The sequence below is a fragment of the Macaca fascicularis genome, chromosome 13, assembly GCF_037993035.2.
Source record: "Macaca fascicularis isolate 582-1 chromosome 13, T2T-MFA8v1.1".
Lineage (NCBI taxonomy): Eukaryota > Metazoa > Chordata > Mammalia > Primates > Cercopithecidae > Macaca > Macaca fascicularis.
Genome location: NC_088387.1, coordinates 60082913 through 60102773, shown reverse-complemented (window position 1 = coordinate 60102773; position 19861 = coordinate 60082913). Strand labels below are relative to the sequence as shown.

General features: G+C 40.8%; 1 protein-coding gene across 12 annotated transcripts in view; it reads right to left on the bottom strand.

The window, feature by feature from the left end:
- Window positions 1-5468: 5468 nt before the first annotated feature.
- FAM161A (FAM161 centrosomal protein A) overlaps window positions 5469-19861 on the bottom strand; it is a 39647-nt gene continuing 25254 nt past the window's right edge. For 8 of the 12 annotated variants that reach the window (XM_045369223.2, XM_045369224.2, XM_074011681.1 and 5 more), the window contains 3 exons: window positions 17635-17734; window positions 7706-7860; window positions 5469-6894 (listed from right to left, as the gene is read on the bottom strand). In XM_045369223.2, the coding sequence (XP_045225158.1) occupies window positions 6750-6894; window positions 7706-7860; window positions 17635-17734 (400 nt within the window). In that variant the 3' untranslated portion in view covers window positions 5469-6749. The remainder of the gene's footprint in view (window positions 6895-7705; window positions 7861-17634; window positions 17735-19861) is intronic. The other 4 variants (XM_045369225.3, XM_074011680.1, XM_045369228.2 and 1 more) reach the window with 2 other exon arrangements.

The window sequence follows — 19861 nt, the reverse complement described above, 5'->3', positions numbered from 1 at the left end:
AGGAGGTGGAGGTTACAGTGAGCCACAATCCCGCTGCTGCACTCCAGCCTAGGTGACAGAGTGAGACTCTATCTCAAAACAAAACAAAAAAAAAACCAAAATCTTGTTCAAATCTGATAGAAAGAGAAGTCCTGAAAATGTGGTGATGAGCAAAGAATAACAAAAAACAACTAATTGTACATTAATGTCATTGACATTATCTTCAGTGGACTGTTCTATATTAGTGAACATTTTTTTAAATGCACTGACTTTGTCAGGCTTCCTCCTGTCCTATTTTGATTCCTCTTTTTGTTCCCCATGAAGTATTGCAGTTCCTCGACCACACACTCTCTTGGCATGGTTTTCAGGAACATAAATTTTAGGGTTAGCAAAAGGATGCTGTGGGTTTTTTTTCATCTATCTGAGCTTTATTATAATGCAACAGGGTAACTTATTTTCATAATGAAGTATACCATCTTTTTATTAAGCATTCAAGATGAACGAATATCGTTATTTGTTTGAGAAAGGCTCCTTTATGATTTTTTTCTATTATACAATGTTAATGTCTTGTTTTGCATTTTTTCCTCATAGAGGATATTTTTTGTCTTGGAAGAAGTGAGCCTTCTTCTAAGAGAAGTAAATGATGAACCTCACTGTACATCACAGACACATGTAGCTGGTGGAAATTCAGAAATGTTACTTCATACAGTATATTTAATGATGGGTTGGGTGTATCTCTTGAATTAGGAACTGTGTTCTGCTGCATTTAATAGAAACCCACTTTCTGCCCATGGCTGCCACCAGGAAGCATGGTTAAAATTTCTCTTCCCACTGCTGTCATGTCTAAGTCAGTATCCTAAAGAGCCGAGCAGCTGTGGCAGCTCTTCACTGGAGGGCTGAGCTTTGAAACGACTGATGAGAGGCTGAGGAGCTATTCTGAGCAATGGGGAATGCTCACAGGTTGTGGTCATGAGAGATCCCAACACCAAGCACTCCAGGGGCTTTGGGTTTGTCACCTATGACACTGTGGAGCAGGTGGATGCAGTCGTGAATACAAGGCCACACAAGGTGGATGGGAGAGCTGTGGAACCAAAGAGGGATGTCTCAAGAGAATGTTCTCATAGACCAGGTGCCACTCGGCTGTTAAGAAGTTATTTGTTGGTGGCATTAAGGAAGACACTGAAAAACATCACCTTAAAGACAGTAGGATAAATGTAACACTGCTAGATAACTGGTATTAAGGGGTTATTCTTTTTTGTATTATTCTTTTTTGTATGTGTGATGATGGTATTGGAGCTGTGTAACAAGGCAAAGTTTTTATCATTTAAAGATCTATACTGAAATATTTATACATGAAATATGTCTGTGATTTGCTTCGAAACAACTAGGGGCCAGAGAGTGGGAATATAGAAGAAATAAACTTAATTGTGAGTTGATAATTCTTGACATTAGGTGATGGGCACATCTAGAAGATATGACTAGAAAATACCTTCCTACAAAGCTAAAGCCTCGTTTATATTTTTCTTTAACATATGCAAGTGTTGAAAAGGAAGAAACAAAAAAATGAAGTCTCTCTTCCATCACCTCTTAGAGGCTAACTCTATTAACGTTTTTATTTTCTGGTATATCTTTTCAGACTTAGATATAAGCATGCATTTTATGCTGTGACTTTCTTTCTTTTTTTTTTTTTTTAGACAGAGTCTTGCTCTGTCACCCAGGCTGGAGTGCAGTGACACAATCTTGGCTCACTGCAACCCTGGCCTCCCGGGTTCAAGCGATTCTCCTGCCTCAGCCTCCAGAGTAGCTGGGACTACAGGCGCCCGCCACCATGCCTGGCTAATTTTTGAACCTTTAGTAGAGATGGGGTTTTACCATATTGGCCAGGCTAGTCTTGAACTCCTGACCTTGTGATCTGCCTGCCTTGGTCTCCCAAAGTGCTGGGATTACAGGCGTGAGCCACCGCACCCGGCTATGCCTTGACTTTTAATAGTTATATACCAATTATTTTCCTTCTCAATTTTTTATCTCCTTCTCTTATTGAGATTTATAATTTGCCAAGGACCACAGTCTTAGTTGTTACACAAATGAAAAAATAAAGTAGACATCTAAATGTTAGTATATCTGCTTTCTTAACTAGAAAATTTTTCAAGCCATAGTTTTATTTTTCATTTACTCCATCTATATTAGTTGTAAAATAGAATCTGAATATCTTTTTTTCTTTTTTTCTGAGACAGGATCTCACTCTGTTGCCCAGGCTGGTCTTGAACTCCTGGACTCGAGTGATTTTCCCACCTCAGCCTTCCAAAGTGCTGAGATTACAGGTGTAGGCCACTGCATCTGGCCAGAATATTGGATTTTTTTTTTTTTTTTTTTTAAGACAGAGTCTTGCTCTGTTACCCGGGCTGGAGTGCAGTGGCATGATCTCAGCTCACTGCAACTTCTGCCTCTCAGGTTCAAGGGATTCTCCTGCCTCAGCCTCCTGGGTAGCTGGGATTACAGGTGCCCACGACCATACCTGGCTAATTTTTGTATTTTTTGTAAAGACAGGGTTTCACCATGTTGGTCAGGCTGGTCTCAAACTCCCAACCTCAAGTAATCCGCCTGCCTCAACTTCCCAAAGTGCTGGGATTACAGGTGTGAGCCACTGTGCCTGGCAGAATATTGTAATTTTTAAGTAAAAATTAAAAAACACACTATATACTGTGACCCTGATTATTATGTCCTCCCTTAAAAACAAAGTTGCTATAACATAAAAGTTATTCCTGGCCAGGCACCGTGGCTCATGCCTGTAATCCTAACACTTTGAGAAGCCAAGGCAGGAGGATCACTTGAGCCCAGGAGTTTGAGACCAGCCTGGGCAACATAGCGAGACACTGTCTCTAAGCTAAATTAAAATTAAAATTAAAAATTAAAAAAGTTATTCCTATAACTTTTCTAACAATACAGGTAAGTTAGCCAGCCACAGGCCACATCAGGACTACATATAAGTGACAAGAAATGAGACTGCCTAACGCATTTAGGACAAAGTAATAACTTTGACACTATAATATTACAGTCTAAATCTTGTCAAATTGACAAAAACTTCATTTCACAATAACTTGCTCCCTTCTAAACAACCACTAAAACACACATATACACATGTGATAGTTGGTTGAGAAGGGCATACATTTTTCTTTGAAGCAGAAGTAATTTTTTTTTTTTTTTGGAGACTTAGTCTCCCTCTGTCGCCCAGGCTAGAGTACAGTGGCACGCTCTCGGCTCACTGCAAGCTCTGCCTCCCAGGTTCACGCCATTCTCCTGTCTCAGCCTCCCGAGTAGCTGGGACTACAGGCACCCGCCACCACGCCCGGCTAATTTTTTGTATTTTTAGTAGAGACGGGGTTTCACCATGTTAGACAGGATGGTCTTGGTCTCCTGACCTTGTGATCCGCCCCCCTCGGCCTCTTAAAGTGCTGGGATTACAGGCTTGAGCCACCGTGCCCGGTCGGTAATTTTTATAAAGTTATTATTTATTTTTTTTGAGACAGAGTTTTCACTCTTATTGCCCAGGCTGTAGTGCAGTAGCACAATCTCGGCTCACTGCAACCTCCGCCTCCCAGGTTCAAGCGATTCTCCTGCCTCAGCCTCCCAAGTGGCTGGGATTATAGGCACATGCCACCACACGTGGCTAATTTTTTTGTATTTTTAGTAGAGACGGGGTTTTACCATGTTGGCCAGGCTGGTCTTAAACTCCTGATCTCAGGTGATCCGCCTGCCTCAACCTCCCAAAGTGCTGGGATTACAGGGATGAGCTGCCACACCCGGCCTGAAGTTAATGACTTTTTATTGCCTAGGTCCAAATGTTGAAATCTTTGCTATTCTCAAGTGACTAGAATTAACTTGAGAAATACTGTGTAAGAGAAAAATACCAGATACCCTTAAAGGCTCATTTGTTTTATTGTGTAGACTAACTCAACAGAGTAAAAGAATAATTGGTGGCTGGTTATGGTGGCTCACGCCTGTAATCCCAGCACTTTGGGAGGCCGAGGCAGGTGGATCACGAGGTCAGGAGTTCAAGACCAGCCTGGCCAAGATGGTGAAACCCCGTCTCTACTAAAAATACAAAAATTAGCCAGGCGTGGTGGCAGGCACCTGTAATCCCAGCTACTTGGGAGGTGGAGCAGGAGAATCGCTTGAACCTGGGCAGCAGGGGTTGCAGTGAGCCGAGATCACGCCACTGCACTCCAGACTGGGCAACAGAGTGAGAGACTCTGTCTCAAAAAAAAAAAAAAGTGAAATTGTCCATCATATATATATTTTATTTTTGAGTCAGGGTCTCACTTTGTTACCTAGGTTGGAGTGGCGTGATCAGGGCTCACTGCAGCCTCAACCACCTGGGCTCAACCAATCCTCCCACCTTAGCTTCCTGAGTATCTGGGACTACTCGGTACATGACACCCTGCCGGGCTAACTTTTGTATTTTTTGTAGAGACAGGGTTTCACCATGTTGCCCAGGCTGATCTTGAACTCCTGACCTCAAGTGAGCCACCTTCCTCTGCCTTCGAAAGTGCTGGGATTACAGGCATGAGCCACCGCATCCAGCCTTCCATCATATATATAGATACATATATACATGTGTTTGTGTATGTCTAAAATAACTTAATTCTCCAACAAGTCCGCAGGCCATTTCTTCTGCAGAAATAAATATGAAGTCATAGGGTATCCAGTAATATTACGAAAGAAAAAAAGAGCATGACCTTTTTCTTGATGTTAGGTTAATCCTGTATAAAGTAAAATCCCATAAGCAAAAGGAATTCTGGAGCCAATTCAGATGATACAAATGTAAAAAATTTTCAGTTACCTAACACCTGAAAACATGTTTGATTTAACCAATTGACTTCTGACCATCACTGTGTAATGTGACCTGCTAAAGTAATCTTTCAGCCGTCAATTTGACGGCTTTCTTAAGAAAACAGTGATATGCATAGAATGATTTGAAGCTGTCAGTGTCTCTCTCTCTCTTTTTAACTTTGGTTCTGTGTTTACCAGATCATGTCTAACAAAGTGCTTCAAAAGTTATTTCTAACAAAATAATATTTAAATCACAGTGTATCTCATTTAAGTACAAGTATTTTAAGTTAATAGTTTCCTCAGGAATATTCTGTCTTCTGACACCATCATTTGTATATCACAGTTTGCAAAGACCTTTCCATACATGATTTCATCCAGTCCTTCCCACGGCCACTCAAGATAGGTACTATTCCTATTTTTTTAAAGGTAAGAAAACGAGATTGGTCCTGAAGCCAAGTGTTTCATGACCAAAGCCCATATTCTCCCCATGAAATTGAGAAGGGACAGGCATGAATCCTTGAAAGCAAGTAATGTTTTAAGCACTATTACAATTTGCAGATTGTGTTTCACAGGTTCCCAATGAGCTAGGAGGGAAATGTTTTTAATCCCATGTGTACTCATTCTGAAGTAGCTGTAAGTGTATAAAAACCATATTCATCTACACATTCATTCAAACCTTTATTAAGTACCTACCATATGTACAATCCTGTGCCAAATATTAAGGGAATACAAAGATGAATTTTTAAGTGGTGCCAACTCCCAAGGAGTTTACAATATAATAATAGTGAAAAGCAATTTAACACAAACTGTAGGGAGAAAATTACGAGTAAACATTTGCCCCAATGGAGAAAAACGACCTTACTTTTTAATTTAAAGCATAAATTGCCAGTTGGGAAACACTGCTATTACATACACCTGTATTAGTTCATCCTTTTAAAATGATGCTGATTGTTTTTAGAGAAGAAAATGTCTTATGCTGTATTATCTTTATGACTGACTTCAAATTTTAAAACAAAAATTTGCTTACAGAAAAAAATTATAGATTTATAAAATCAGATTAACATTGTACACAGAGAGACAAAGCGTGTTGGCAATAATATGTAAAAAGTTGAACACAACTGGGTCTAGCAGTAAAGAATTAAATCTGAATTACTTTGAAGACTTGCCTTAGCCAAGTTATTATGCACAATTTCATCATATATAAAACAGGGATACTTGCCCCTAATTTAGCACATGCCATAATTCCTTCCATCTGTAATAATACATAGGGTTAAAAAAGCTAGTACAAAAACTTTCCCAATAATATCAAAAATAATTTGGACTAGAACTAAGGATAAAAAGAAAAAGGGATGATGGTGTAGACAATTTAACAGTAAACTTTCAGTGCAAAAATAAATGTAAATTTGCAAGTATCTATTTTTTTTCTATACTTTTAAAAATGGCTCAGAGCAGCAAAACAAGTTCGAGGATTTATTCTGTGAAATGTATTGCAGAGAAAAAGAATGGGCAAATAGTATAATTAAAAATACTTATTGATTCACACTTTCCAAAATTTTTAAAAAGTAAATCACCAAAGACCAATACTTCTCTCTGCTTTCAATACTACGCCATTTTTTCCAGTAAAATTAATGAAATAATGTATTTTTTTAAAACTAATCAGTTTGTGACAGCTGTGGTTCTGAAACACTTTTTAAAAATACAAAATCATAGTTGCAAACAGATCATATCCAGTGATTTTTAAAACTGAATAGGCAAAGCCTTACTCTAACTGATCAAATGACCAATCAGCTGGATTCAGGCTTTTCAGGCTACAGATGACTTTGATCAACAGCCCTGCACATATCAGAGGCATCCCCACAGATGTTCTAAACACAAATGCAGCTGCTGACACCCTGACGCTGCAAACAACAGCAAGGGCATAGAGAGAAGACCTTGATGATTCAGTGTGATTCTTCAACAGATTTCTCTTCTTCACTTTCTTCATTGGCTTCATCTTTTTCCTTGTAAGAATCCTGGCTGTTGGTATCAATAAAATAATTTTCTTCCCCATTCTCTCTTTCTTCTATTTTTTCTTCTTCATTAAAGCTAGGGGAAGAAATTTATCAATCTTTCAAAGGAAAAATGAGTTAGTTTAAAAGTAAACAAACCCTCTGCAAGTATGCCACCATGTAGCCAGTCTTCCTCAAGTGTATGAATTCCAATTTGTTATCAAGACAGCTCAAAAAAAAGAAAGAAAATGCTATAAAAGTGCCCATTGAGAAATTTAATATTCCTGAAAATTAATTTATTTCAAAAATTTTTATTTTTTTATTTTTTTGAGATGGAGTCTCTGTCACCCAGGCTGGAGTGCAGTGGCGTGATCTCGGCTCACTGCAAGCTCAGCCTCCCAGGTTCATGCCATTCTCCTGCCTCAGCCTCCCGAGTAGCTGGGACTACAGGCGCCCGCCACCACACCCGGCTAATTTTTTGTATTTTTAGTAGAGACGGGGTTTCACCATGTTAGCCAGGATGGTCTCGATCTCCTGACCTTGTGATCCACCTGCCTCGGCCTCCCAAAGTGCTAGGATTATAGGCGTGAGCCACCGCGCCTGCCCTATTTCAAAATTTGAGTGATTCTTTAAACTTCATTTGAAAGCATGCTATTATTTTTGTTACTTATGTCAGTAAGAAATCTAAGTTATTCTGCTTTAAAAATAAAATACTTCATGTGAACGTTAATGTGTCAAACATGTTAAAATATCAGTATGTTTTACAACAGTTCACACGTCTTTTACTATTGGGTAAAAGATCTTTTTAAAACAATATAGAACAAAAAATATATATAGTATAAAATTGTGCTTTTCTGCAGGTAATACTTTTTCAAAGGTAAGCCATTCAGACATCTTATACATGTTACCTTTCTTTGTCTTCAGTGACACTTTTTGTCTCTTGATTGTTGAAGTACTCAAGTACTTTTCCACTTTGGCCTTTCTTTGAAACAAACTCATCAGATATTCCTAGTGCTTTTAGGGTATTAGAATAATGCTTTTCTGCTGCCATTCTTGCATTTTTCTATAGGAAAGACAAACCCTTTTAGACGAGAACAGAAGACTTTAAATTTTCATTAAAAATGTATGGATTAAAAGTGCCAGTGATAATTAAGTTCAGCAGTCACAGTTGGTTGAAAATCTGCATACCCTATGACCAACAATTACACTCCTAGGAATATGCCCAGAGAAGCTCCCACATATGTGTCCCAAGGGAGGACATATACAAGAATGTTCAGGATAGTACTGTCCTTCAATAACCCCAAATTGGAAATCACCCAAATATCTATTAGCAGAAGGATGGATAAATAAATTGTGGTCTATTCCTATAATGGAGTAAAATAAAGCAATGAAAATGAATGAACTACAGTTACATGCCACAACATGGATGGATCTCACAAATATAATACTGAGCAAACGAAGCAAAGCACTAACAAGTACATATTGTATGATCTATATAAAGTTCTGAAATGGGCAAAACAACTATATTGTTTGAGGATAGGTACACACACTGTAAAATTGCAATGAAAAACAAGGAAGTACTTATCCCGAGAGAATGGTGGTTACCTCTTGGGGAGAGACAGAAGGGCTGTGATTTGCAAGGGGCACGTAGGGTTTTTGGGGTGCGGGCAATGGTCTGTTAACATGGGTGGCGGCCACATTAGATTGATCTATAATTATTTTTTATATTGTACCTAGGTTTTATATACTTTTATGACTGTTTATAAAGATATCTGAAAAAAAGATTTCATGCAATAATTGTTGTCAGAGGATTCTTTTCTTTTCTTTTTGAGACAGGGTCTTGCTCTGTTACCCAGGCTGGAGTGGTGTGAACACAACTCACTGCAGCCTCAACCTCCTGGACTCAAGCGATCCTCCCACCTCAGCCTCTGGAGTAGCTGGGACCAGAGGCGCACACCACCATGCCCTGCTAATTTTTGTATTTTTTGTAGGATGGGGCTTGTTGTATTTTTTGTAGGATGGGACTATGTTGTCCAGGATAGTCTCAAACTCCTGGGCTCAAGTGATCCACCCGCCTTGGCCTCCCAAAGTGCTGGGATTATAGGCATAAGCCATGGCGCCCAGCCAAATTCTTTTATTTTATGTATCTACTGTAATTTTTACTCTTTATGAGCCATATCCCCAATTCATTAATGATAAAAGCACCAGTGTTGTAATCTTTACTCTGTGGAGGAAGCAAGGGATATAACGAAAACAATATGAATTTAGAACTGGGTTCAAATCTGTAGAATGTCACTTCCTGGCTTTAAGATCTTTTGGAATTGTGATGACTCTCTCATACCTGGGTCAAACTGAAGTCATCACAGTTCCAGAGATGGCAGGCTTTATGGAGTCACAAAGTGCCTGGGTTCACACTAGTGCCTCGACTTTAGTCCATTTTAGCTCCTATGAGTGGATCTGAACTGTGAGAGGGCCAAGAACTGCCCTCTGGACCTCCAACTAAAGCAAGGTGACTAGGACTAGCCCAATTCCAATGTACCAATGGCATTCATACTGGGAAGTGTGTGGAGGAGCATCCAGTCTAACCCCCATATTTAATCAATAAAGAAACCAAATCTCCCCCGGCCCCTGCCTCAAAGGTGAAATTGTTTGATTAAGGTCACAAGGCTAGTGAGTGGTAGAACCAAGTCTCTTGACCATTTCCTAGGTCTTTTATATTACATCATGTTGCTTTCTCTAAGTGGTAATGGTTGTCCTAGGGTTTGAAGGTGACCTAAAGCCTGACTTGAGCAATGTAGTTGTCAGATATTTGCCAAATCTAGTATAATGAGGGACCATGGAGTCTAGTGTTACACAGGAGAACCCGAAATAGCAAGGACTGATTACAATGGATAAAACTATCACCAGTGCATTTCCTGATACTCTGGAAAACTGAAAAAGAAGCACTCAAACTGCTGCTAAAATGCACTCACTGTGAATAACAATAATATTTTTTAGAAATGTAAGTAAAAACCCATCCAGAGTCTGTGAATATCAACAGACAAGCCTTGGGGAACTGAAAGGAAGGGCAAAATGAGAAATAAGAACTATACCCTAAAGACTACAGAGAAGAATAAAGAAACCCCAAACCTAGCTCTGAATGCATTACCAATAGTATATTTTGACTTCAGCAAATTAAATATATAAGACATTAGTCAAAATTTGTGCCAGTAAGCCTTCATCTGACTTTGGTTTAAAATTCAATCTAACATCTTCTCAGTTAATTAATCCTGTGATTTCCGGCCGGCCGCGGTGGTTCACGCCTGTAATCCCAGCACTTTGGGAGGCCGAGGCGGGCGGATCACAAGGTCAGGAGATCGAGACCACGGTGAAACCCCGTCTCTACTAAAAATACAAAAAAAAATTAGCCGGGCGCGGTGGCGGGCGCCTGTAGTCCCAGCTACTCAGGAGGCTGAGGCAGGAGAATGGCGTAAACCCAGGAGGCGGAGCTTGCAGTGAGCCGAGATCGCGCCACTGCACTCCAGCCTGGGCGACAGAGCGAGACTCCGTCTCAAAAAAAAAAAAAAAAAAATCCTGTGATTTCCAAGAAACAGGACAACATAGTTTATTCTGTAAAGAATCACAGGCATATTGTGTTAGGGAATCACTCAGCAGGAGTGAGACCACAATTAACTCCTATAAATGGGCAAAGCAAATAGCTGCAAGCTATAAAAATTGTTTTTAATAAAACCAACTGTTAATTAGCAGCAATAGTTCCAGCAAAATACACTGCAGGAAAAAAAAATGTACTAAAAAAAAAAAGCAATGGTGATTCACTGCCACAGTAACTCTGTTTGAGGAGTTAATGAGAAGACCCCTTGATATCATTCATTGAAAATGAGAATAAATGGAATTGGTGAGAATGGATGATTGCCCCTGTTATAAAGGCTTATTAACTGTCTACCCAGGGTTAACATGTTAGTAGGGGAATGGAAATGGTAAGGTGAAGATATAATGAATGGTTCTGCAAAGAGCAAGGCAGAAAAATCAATCAAACTATTATGATTCAAATAGGAAATAAAAGTTCCACCTGGCATTTCACCATCAAGGATGGTGAAGGGCAGATCCAAAAATTATTTAGGAAGAAAATTTGACAGGTCTCTCAATGACCAGCTGAATGGGGAGGAACTGGGTACACACAGATATGAAGATGAGAACAGTAGGCCAGGCACGGTGGCTCATGCCTGTAATCCCAGCACTTTGGGAGGCCGAGGCAGGTGGATCACTTGAGGTCAGGTGTTTGGGACCAGCTCGGCCAACATGGTGAAACCCCATCTCTACTAAAAATACAAAAAAAATTTGCCAGGTGTGGTGGTGCGCACCTGTAATCCCCGCTACTCGGGAGACTGAGGCAGGAGAATTGCTTGAACCCAAGAGGCAGAGGTTGCAGTGAGCTGAGATCACGCCACTGCACTCAAGCCTGGGCGACAAGAGTGAGACCCTGTCTCCAAAAAAAAAAAAAAAAAAGAGAACAGTAGACACTGGTCTCAAACCCTTGGCCTCAAATGATCCTGTCCCCTCAGTTTCCCAAAGTGTTGGGATTACAGGGTGTGAGTCACTGGCCTAATTTTTCTAATATAAAGATATTTCTGACTGGATGTGGTGGTTCACACCTGTAATCCCAGAACTTTGAGAAGTTGAGGTGGGCGGATCACAAGGTCAGGAGTTCGAGACCAGCCTGACCAACATGCTGAAACTTCGTCTTGACTAAAAATACAAAAAAAATTAGCGGGAGGCTGAGACAGGAGAATGGCGTGAACCTGGGAGGCGGAGCTTGCAGTGAGTGGAGATTGCGCCACTGCGCTCCAGCCTGGGCAAGAGAGCGAGACCCCGTCTCAAAAAAAAAAAAAAAAATTAGCCAGGCATGGTGGTGCGCGCCTGTAATCCCAGATACTCAGGAGGCTGAGGCAGGAGAATCACTTGAACCCGGGAGGCGGAGGTTGCAGTGAGCTGAGATTGCACCACTGCACTCCAGCCTGGGTGACAGAGTGAGACTCCGTCTCAAAAAAAAAAAAAAATATATTTCTTAGACAAACAGCACTATAATAAATCATTGCTGTATATGTGTTCAGTTTTTGGTCTTCCCAAATAATACCTCATACTTTCTTTCTGGTTTTATAGTATCACCCATAAAGATTCCTTTAATTTAGCATTTTATTTACTTTCCTTTTTTTTTTTCTAGACCTCTTGGAACAAGCCTCACATGTCACTAACACAAATATTAGTATTCCCAGGTTATGTACCTGGCTCCCTGGAATTGAGGTTAATAGAAAAAAAGAATATATCAATCTGACCATTCCCCCAACCTCCCAAACAATCATATTGACAATTTTGTCTTAATACACATCTGTAATTGCTGCAGTTGTGTGTCTTGAATGACTACATTTGTCGGTCTTGTTTCTATCTGACTTTACGAGTCTCAAGGGATTTTCTGATATTCAAAAAGCATTTGTTGAGAAGGGGGCAGGAAAACAAGATGACAGATAAAACAATCACACGAAGACAGCCAGGTCTGGGTTTGAATCCTGGTTCCCCTTCTTCTGGTTGTATCATCTAAGCCTTGAGATGTCCCTCATCTGTGAAATAAGAACCTTACAGGGGCAGTGTAAAGGTCAGTTAAGATAATGCATATAAAGTGCTTAGTGGAGCGCTTGTCTTTAAGTAACCTCACAAAAAACATTAGAAACCACCTTCCAAATAACTTTGTACAATCTCCCTCTTAAATGCAAACAGACAACCAAAGATAATCTGAGAAAAGCTTCTAATATGATAGACAAGAGGCTAAAAAAAGAGAAAAAGAAACTTGAAGGAAACTGAGACATCACCAGTATGCGCAGAGATATAAAAGAGGCTGGGTGTGGTGGCTCACACCTGGAATCCGGCACTTTGGAAGGCTGAAAAAAGAGGATTTCTTGAGCCCAGGAGCTTAAGACCAGCATGGACAACATAGTAAGGCCCCTGTCTTTACGAAAAATACAAAAATTAGCCTGGCACGGTGGCTTGTGCCTGTAGTCCTAACTACTTGGGAGGCTTAGGTGGGAAGATCGCCTGAGCAAAAGAGGTTGAGGTTGCAGTGAACCGCAATCATGCCACTGCACTCCAGCCTGGGACAGAGTAACACCCTGTCTCAAAAAAAAAAAAAAAAAAAGGTACTGCACCCATGAAAAATACCAAAGGAACATTTAATAAATGAGAAGCGGCCGGGCGCGGTGGCTCACGCCTGTAATCCCAGCACTTTGGGAGGCCGAGATGGGCGGATCACGAGGTCAGCAGATCGAGACCATCCTGGCTAACACGGTGAAACCCCGTCTCTACTAAAAAATACAAAAAACTAGCCGGGCGAGGTGGCGGGCGCCTATAGTCCCAGCTACTCGGGAGGCTGAGGCAGGAGAATGGCGTGAACCCGGGAGGCGGAGCTTGCAGTGAGCCGAGATCCGGCCACTGCACTCCAGCCTGGGTGACAGAGTGAGACTCCGTCTCAAAAAAATAAATAAATAAATAAATAAATAAATGAGAAGCATTCTGGAAATTATGTCATTTTTCATTAGGTGAGCAAAAAATGCAGATTTGGAAGATAAATTTGAGGAAAACTTCCAGAACCAGAATAAACTAATAGTGACTTTAAAAGAAATACAAGAAATGTAGATAAATCCAGAAGGTTAATATCTAACTAATCCCCAGTGTAACAGTGAAAAAGGTCCTAAAATGTCACTTATGCCAGAGGCCTATAGCAGGGGTCATTACCACGAACTAAGTACGGGGCTGTGGCCTGTTAGGAACCAGGCTACACAGCAGGAAGTGAGCAGTGGGAGGGTGAGCATTACCACCTGAGCTCTGCCTCCTATAGCATTAGATTCTCATAGCAGCATGACCCCTATGGTGAACTGCTCATGCCAGGGATATAGGTTGCATGCTCCTTATGAGAATCTAATGCCTGATGATGTGAGGTGGAACAGTTCCATCCAGAAATGATCCATTCCCTCATCCATCCACCCCACCCCATGCAACCCTGGTCTGTGGAAAAATGGTCTTCCATAAAACTAGTCTCTAGTGCCAAAAAGATTGAGGACTGCTGGCCTAGAGAGAAACCATTCCAAAGTGGAGCAGGACACTTGTGGGCTCCAGGGGAGGAAAGGAACTGATGAATTAACAATGTGTTTAACTGTTTGAGGGGGATTTTTGAGAGCTAACAGAAAAATTTAAGAATAATAATGATACATACATTGGCAGGGAATGAGGGAAGGTGGGGGGAGGACCAAACAAAATTAGTAATTATTAACACAAGGAAAAATTTTTTTAAAGGAAATGTGATGGGCCGGGCTCGGTGGCTCACACCTGTAATCCCAGCACTTTGGGAGGCCAAGGTGGGCGGATCATCAGGTCAGGAGTTCGAGACCAGCCTGACCAACGTGGTGAAACCTCATCTCTACTAAAAAACACAAAAAAAATTAGCTGGGCGTGGTGGTGCGCGCCTGTAATCCCAGCTACTCAGGAGCCTGAGGCAGGAGAATGGCTTGAACTCAGGAGGCAGAGGCTGCAGTGAGCCGAGATTGTGCCACTGTACTCCAGCCTGGGTGACAGAGCAAGACTGTCTCAAAAAAAAAAAAAAAAAAAGAAAAAGGAATGTGATGATAATAATATAGGGCTCAGCTGCTAACATTGTTTACTAAGTCATAACAATGAATTCTGGGCCGGGCGCGGTGGCTCAAGCCTGTAATCCCAGCACTTTGGGAGGCCGAGGCGGGCGGATCACAAGGTCAGGAGATCGAGACCACAGTGAAACCCCGTCGCTACTAAAAATACAAAAAATTAGCCGGGCGCGGTGGCGGGCGCCTGTAGTCCCAGCTACTCAGGAGGCTGAGGCAGGAGAATGGCGGGAACCCGGGAGGCGGAGCTTGCAGTGAGCCGAGATCGCGCCACCGCACTCCAGCCTGGGCAACAGCGTGAGACTCCGTCTCAAAAAAAAAAAAAAAAAAAAAAAAAAAAAAAAAAAAAACAATGAATTCTGATCTGTGATAAAGCTGACTGGGAAATGGAAGGATGGAAAGACAGAGAAAGGTAAGGTAAGTGTGCTTCCGAGAGAATGTGGTAAAACAGCTAAATCCTCACCTACCATATCAATAAGCTAGTAGATAGAGTCTGTAATGAAAAAGATAAAAGAACAGTTGAAGGCCGGGTGCGGTGGCTCAAGCCTATAATCCCAGCACTTTGGGAGGCTGAGACGGGTGGATCATGAGGTCAGGAGATCGAGACCATCCTGGCTAACACGGTGAAACCCCGTCTCTACTAAAAAATACAAAAAACTAGCCGGGCGAGGTGGTGGGCGCCTGTAGTCCCAGCTACTCGGGAGGCTGAGGCAGGAGAATGGCCTGAACCCGGGAGGCGGAGCTTGCAGTGAGCTGAGATCCGGCCACAGCACTCCAGCCTGGGCGACAGAGCGAGACTCCGTCTCAAAAAAAAAAAAAAAAAAAAAAAAGAACAGTTGAAAGAATGTTACTGAACAATACCCACTAGGAAGGCTGTAACAAAAAGACAGGCAAAAGCTAGGTGCAGCGGCTCACGCCTATAATCCCATCAACTTGGGAGGTGGAGGTGGGAAGATCACTTGAGGCCAGGAGTTCAAGACCAGCCTGGGCAATACAGTGAGATCCAGTCTCTACAAAAAATAAAATTAGCTGGGCATGATGATGTGGGCCTTTGTCTCAGCTACTAGGGATGCTGATACTGGGAATCATCTGAGTCCAGGAGTTCAAGGTTACAGTGAGATTGTACTGCTGCACCGGCTTGGGCAACAGAGTGAGACCCTGTCTCTAAAAATAGTTTTTTATAAAAACCAGACAGACAATAACAAGTGCTGGTGCTATTCACAACAGCAAAGACATGGTATCAACCCAGCCCATCAGCAGTGGATTGGATACAGAAAATATGTTACACATATACCACAGAATACTACACAGCCATAAAAAAGAATGAAATCATGTCCTCTGCAACAACATGGATGCAGCTGGAAGCCATTATCCTAAGCAAACTAAAGCAGAAACAGAAAACCAAACACCACATGTTCTCACTTACAAGTGGAACTAAACACTGGGTACACATGGAAATAAAGATGGGAACAACAGACACTGGAGAATATAAGAGGGAGAGTGGAGGCAGGAGGGCAAGGGTTGAAAAACTACGTATTGGGTACTATGCTCATTACGTGGGTGATGAGTTCAATCATACCCCAAACCCCAGCTCACACAATATACCCCCTTTTTTTTTTTTTTTTTGAGATGGAATTTCGCTCTTGTTGCTCAGGCTGGAGTGCAATGATGCGATCTCAGCTCACTGCAACCTCTGCCTCCCAAGTTCAAGCAATTCTCCTGCCTCAGCCTCCCAAGTAGTTGGGATTACAGGCACACAAAACCATGCCCGGCTAATTTTTGTATTTTCAGTAGAGATGAGGTTTCACCATGTTGGCCAGGCTGGTCTCGAACCCCTGACCTCAGGTGATCCACCTGCCTCGGCCTCCCAAAATGCTGGCTGGGATTACAGGCATGAGCCACAGCACCTGGCATACCCTTGTAACAAACCTGCACATGTACCCCTTGAATTTAAAATAAAAGTTGAAAAAAATTAAAATAAGAAAAACCCAGAAGCAGTGTAAAAAGCAAAAACAAAAAACTTGCAGTTCAAAGCTGGAGATAATGTCTTCGGGCAAAAGCCAATCACTTTATGATTATAATGTATAACAGCTTAAAATGATTTTTCCCCCTAAAGTTGAAATAAAGATGTTAAAAAAATCCATCCCTTAAAATGAAAGGCATTACATAAAATTACATCTAGATCAGTGAGCAAAAAGATTATGTAACTTTGAGAGACTGTAACGTGCAGATTCACTCACAATACATGTCCACTGTCCTCACTGAGTCACTGACTAGTACAGTTCTGTAACCATGCTCATCTGTTACAGGTAAATTCTCCAACTGTCTATTGTCCAATTATAACAGCTTCAAATTCACAATTTAGAACCTGCAACCTCCAGTGATTTTGTCAATTGTTAAGCCATGTCACCCATACAGATGCCTCCCCTATGGGATAAAGGAGAAGATGACCTAAAATGAACAAATCTCCCTTAAGGGAAAGATTATAAAACTGGGCATAAACTGAGTAAACTCAGGGTCTACTGTCTGTAAGGCTAGTTTGTTTTTCTTATAGAAAGGAAGTTTTTTTAGTAATTGCAGAGAAGAGTGAATTACAAACTCACTTAAAAAAAAACTGGCAGAAATAACTCTGATTCAATTAGCCATTTTGTTTCATTTTTTTAATTCTTCAAAGACCTCCAAGTGATATCATGAAGCCTCATCTTAATATCTAACCAAGTTTGTACTGAAAAAAGACCAGCCATTAGAAAACAGCTTGCAAAATTATTTTACAAACTACTGGATTGGCATGTTATTTATCAAACTTATGTGCTTCATCAAAAAGATTCAATGTTCAGATTATTTTTTTGAGATGAGGTCTTGCTACGTTGCACAGGTTGGACCAAAACTCTTGGGCTCAAGCAATTTGCCCACCTCAGCCTCCCAAGTAGCTGGGACTACAGGTGCACACCACCACACTTGGTTAAATGCTCGGATTTAAGCAAAATTACTCATTGGCTGATATGATGAAGCCAACATAAACAGCAATAATGTATCCCAACAGTTATATAACACATAAGAAAAATGGACTGTAAATTTAGGAGCTAAAGCTGTAAAAAAACAACAACAACAACAACAACTGACAATAGCTCTTAAATTCCAATAAACACAACCTGAGCAACTCTTTCAAATAGCAGTGGCCTCTTTTTTAATTTTTCTTCTCTTTCTTCTAGTTCTCGTTGGTATTCTCTCATCCTTTCCTTTTCGCTCTTTCTAAAATTAAATAAAAGTAATGGAATTTTTTAAAAGATCATCTAAGAAATAAGAACTTACATATGTAACATTTAACTTATCAACCTCTACAAAGTCAATGAAAAAAAAAAAGAAATAACATTTAGCTTAGCTGACAAATCAGAAATTATGAGCATAGTTCACAGTTTACCTCGATTCCTCTTCTGTACTGGTTAATTCTCACGGAATGCAGAATAAAATCCTAGGTTCTGAGACCACACATATTATGCTCTAGGAACACTTTAATTTCTGAAATCCCCAAGGCATACATATGTTAAGGGACTTCAAACTGACCTGAAGAGATGAATGAAAGCCCTCTTGTCTCATTTATAAGTGTATAAAACCAAGAACATTTTGGAACAAATCAGCTATCTTCTCTGTAAGGAATTTCTTCCGAAAACAAGACCTTGCTCTTATTTATTATTTTATTGTTGTTATTTGTTTTTTGTTTTGAGACAGAGTCTCATTCTGTTGTTCAGGCTGGCACAGTGGCGCCATCTCAGCTCACTGCAACCTCCACCTCCTGGGTTCATGCAATTCTCATGCCTTAGCCTTCTGAGTAGCTGAGATTACAGGCGTGCACCGCCATGCCTGGCTAATTTTCTGTATTTTTAGTAGAGACGAGGGTTTCACCATATTGGCCAGGCTGGTCTCGAACTCCTGACCTCAGGTGATTTGCCTGTCTCGGCCTTTCCAAGTGCTGGGATTACAGGCATGAGCCATCGCGTCCGGCCTATTATTTTTGAGACAGGTTCTTGCTCTGCTGCGCAGGCTGGAGTGCAGTGGTACAATCATGGCTGACTGCAGCTTCAACTTCCTGGGCTCAGATGATCCTCCCACCTTAGCCTCTCGAGTAGGTGGGACTACAGGTGCATGCCACCACACCTGGCTAATGTTTTAAAATTTTTTGTAGAAATGGGGGTCTTATTATGTTTACCAGGCTGGTCTCAAACTCCTGGGTTCAAGCAATCTTCCTGCCTTGGATTCCCAAGGTGCTGGGATTATAGATGTGAGCCATGGCATCCAGCCTTTGCTGTTATTTTTTCCCCCTAAATAAGATCTCCTACAGGTTAGTGGCAAAGTTAATTCAATGGGAGCAAGTCAAAGGAGAAATAAAGCACATGGAAACATAACATAAAGAGAAACAGGAACCAAAATATATAAATTTACCGTAAGTGTTCTCACTATTTGGGCAAGGTCCTATAATAAATTAAACTACACTATTTAATTGCTACCAAGATAATAAAATTAATGGATTGGGGAAAACAATTATACTTCCAAATAATTAGGCTTAATTATACACAAGTTGGGGTTATGAAAAAGCTATCGTCCGGGTGCGGTGGCTCACGCCTGTAATCCCAGCATTTTGGGAGGCCGAGGTTGGCGGATCACCTAAGGTCAGGAGTTTGAGACCAGCCTGGCCAACATGGTAAAACCACATCTCTACTAAAAAAAAAAAACATTAGCTGGGCGTGGTGGTGAGTGCCTGTAATCCCAGCTACTCTGTAGGCTGAGGCAGGAGAATCGCTTGATCTCCTGGGCGATCCAGCCTGGGCGACAGAGCAAGACTCTGTCTCAAAAAAAAAAAAAGCTATTAATAGTTTACTTCCTGAGGGTAAGTAATCTATTTCTAAGAAACATTATGCTCAAGTTAACCAAATTAAGCTCCCTTTGTCAATGGATTAATGCTAAATTATAAAAGAATACTCATTGTAATTAAAAGCACATATGTATATTTAGAAATCAGATTAAAAAGTAATAAATCATATTACTTACCTGGCTTTGAGGGAGATATTTTCCTACTTAAACATCAACATTTTTATGTGCAACATCTGGAACACTGGTTTTCAAACTTTGTACTGCAGAATTCTAGTGAAGGGGTTCTAAGGATTCCGTGAATATTTTTATTTTTATATTGAAATTAACAAAATGCAACACATACTACTAAACATTAACATATGTGCTAATGAACACATCACATAATGGATGTTTAATGTGTTAATTTGTGCTATCAGATTTCATCCAAACCTTAGAACAAAGCTCTTTGATATATCAGTTTACTGCAATCAAAAATAATATAAAGAACAAGATTAGATACTGGTATAAGAT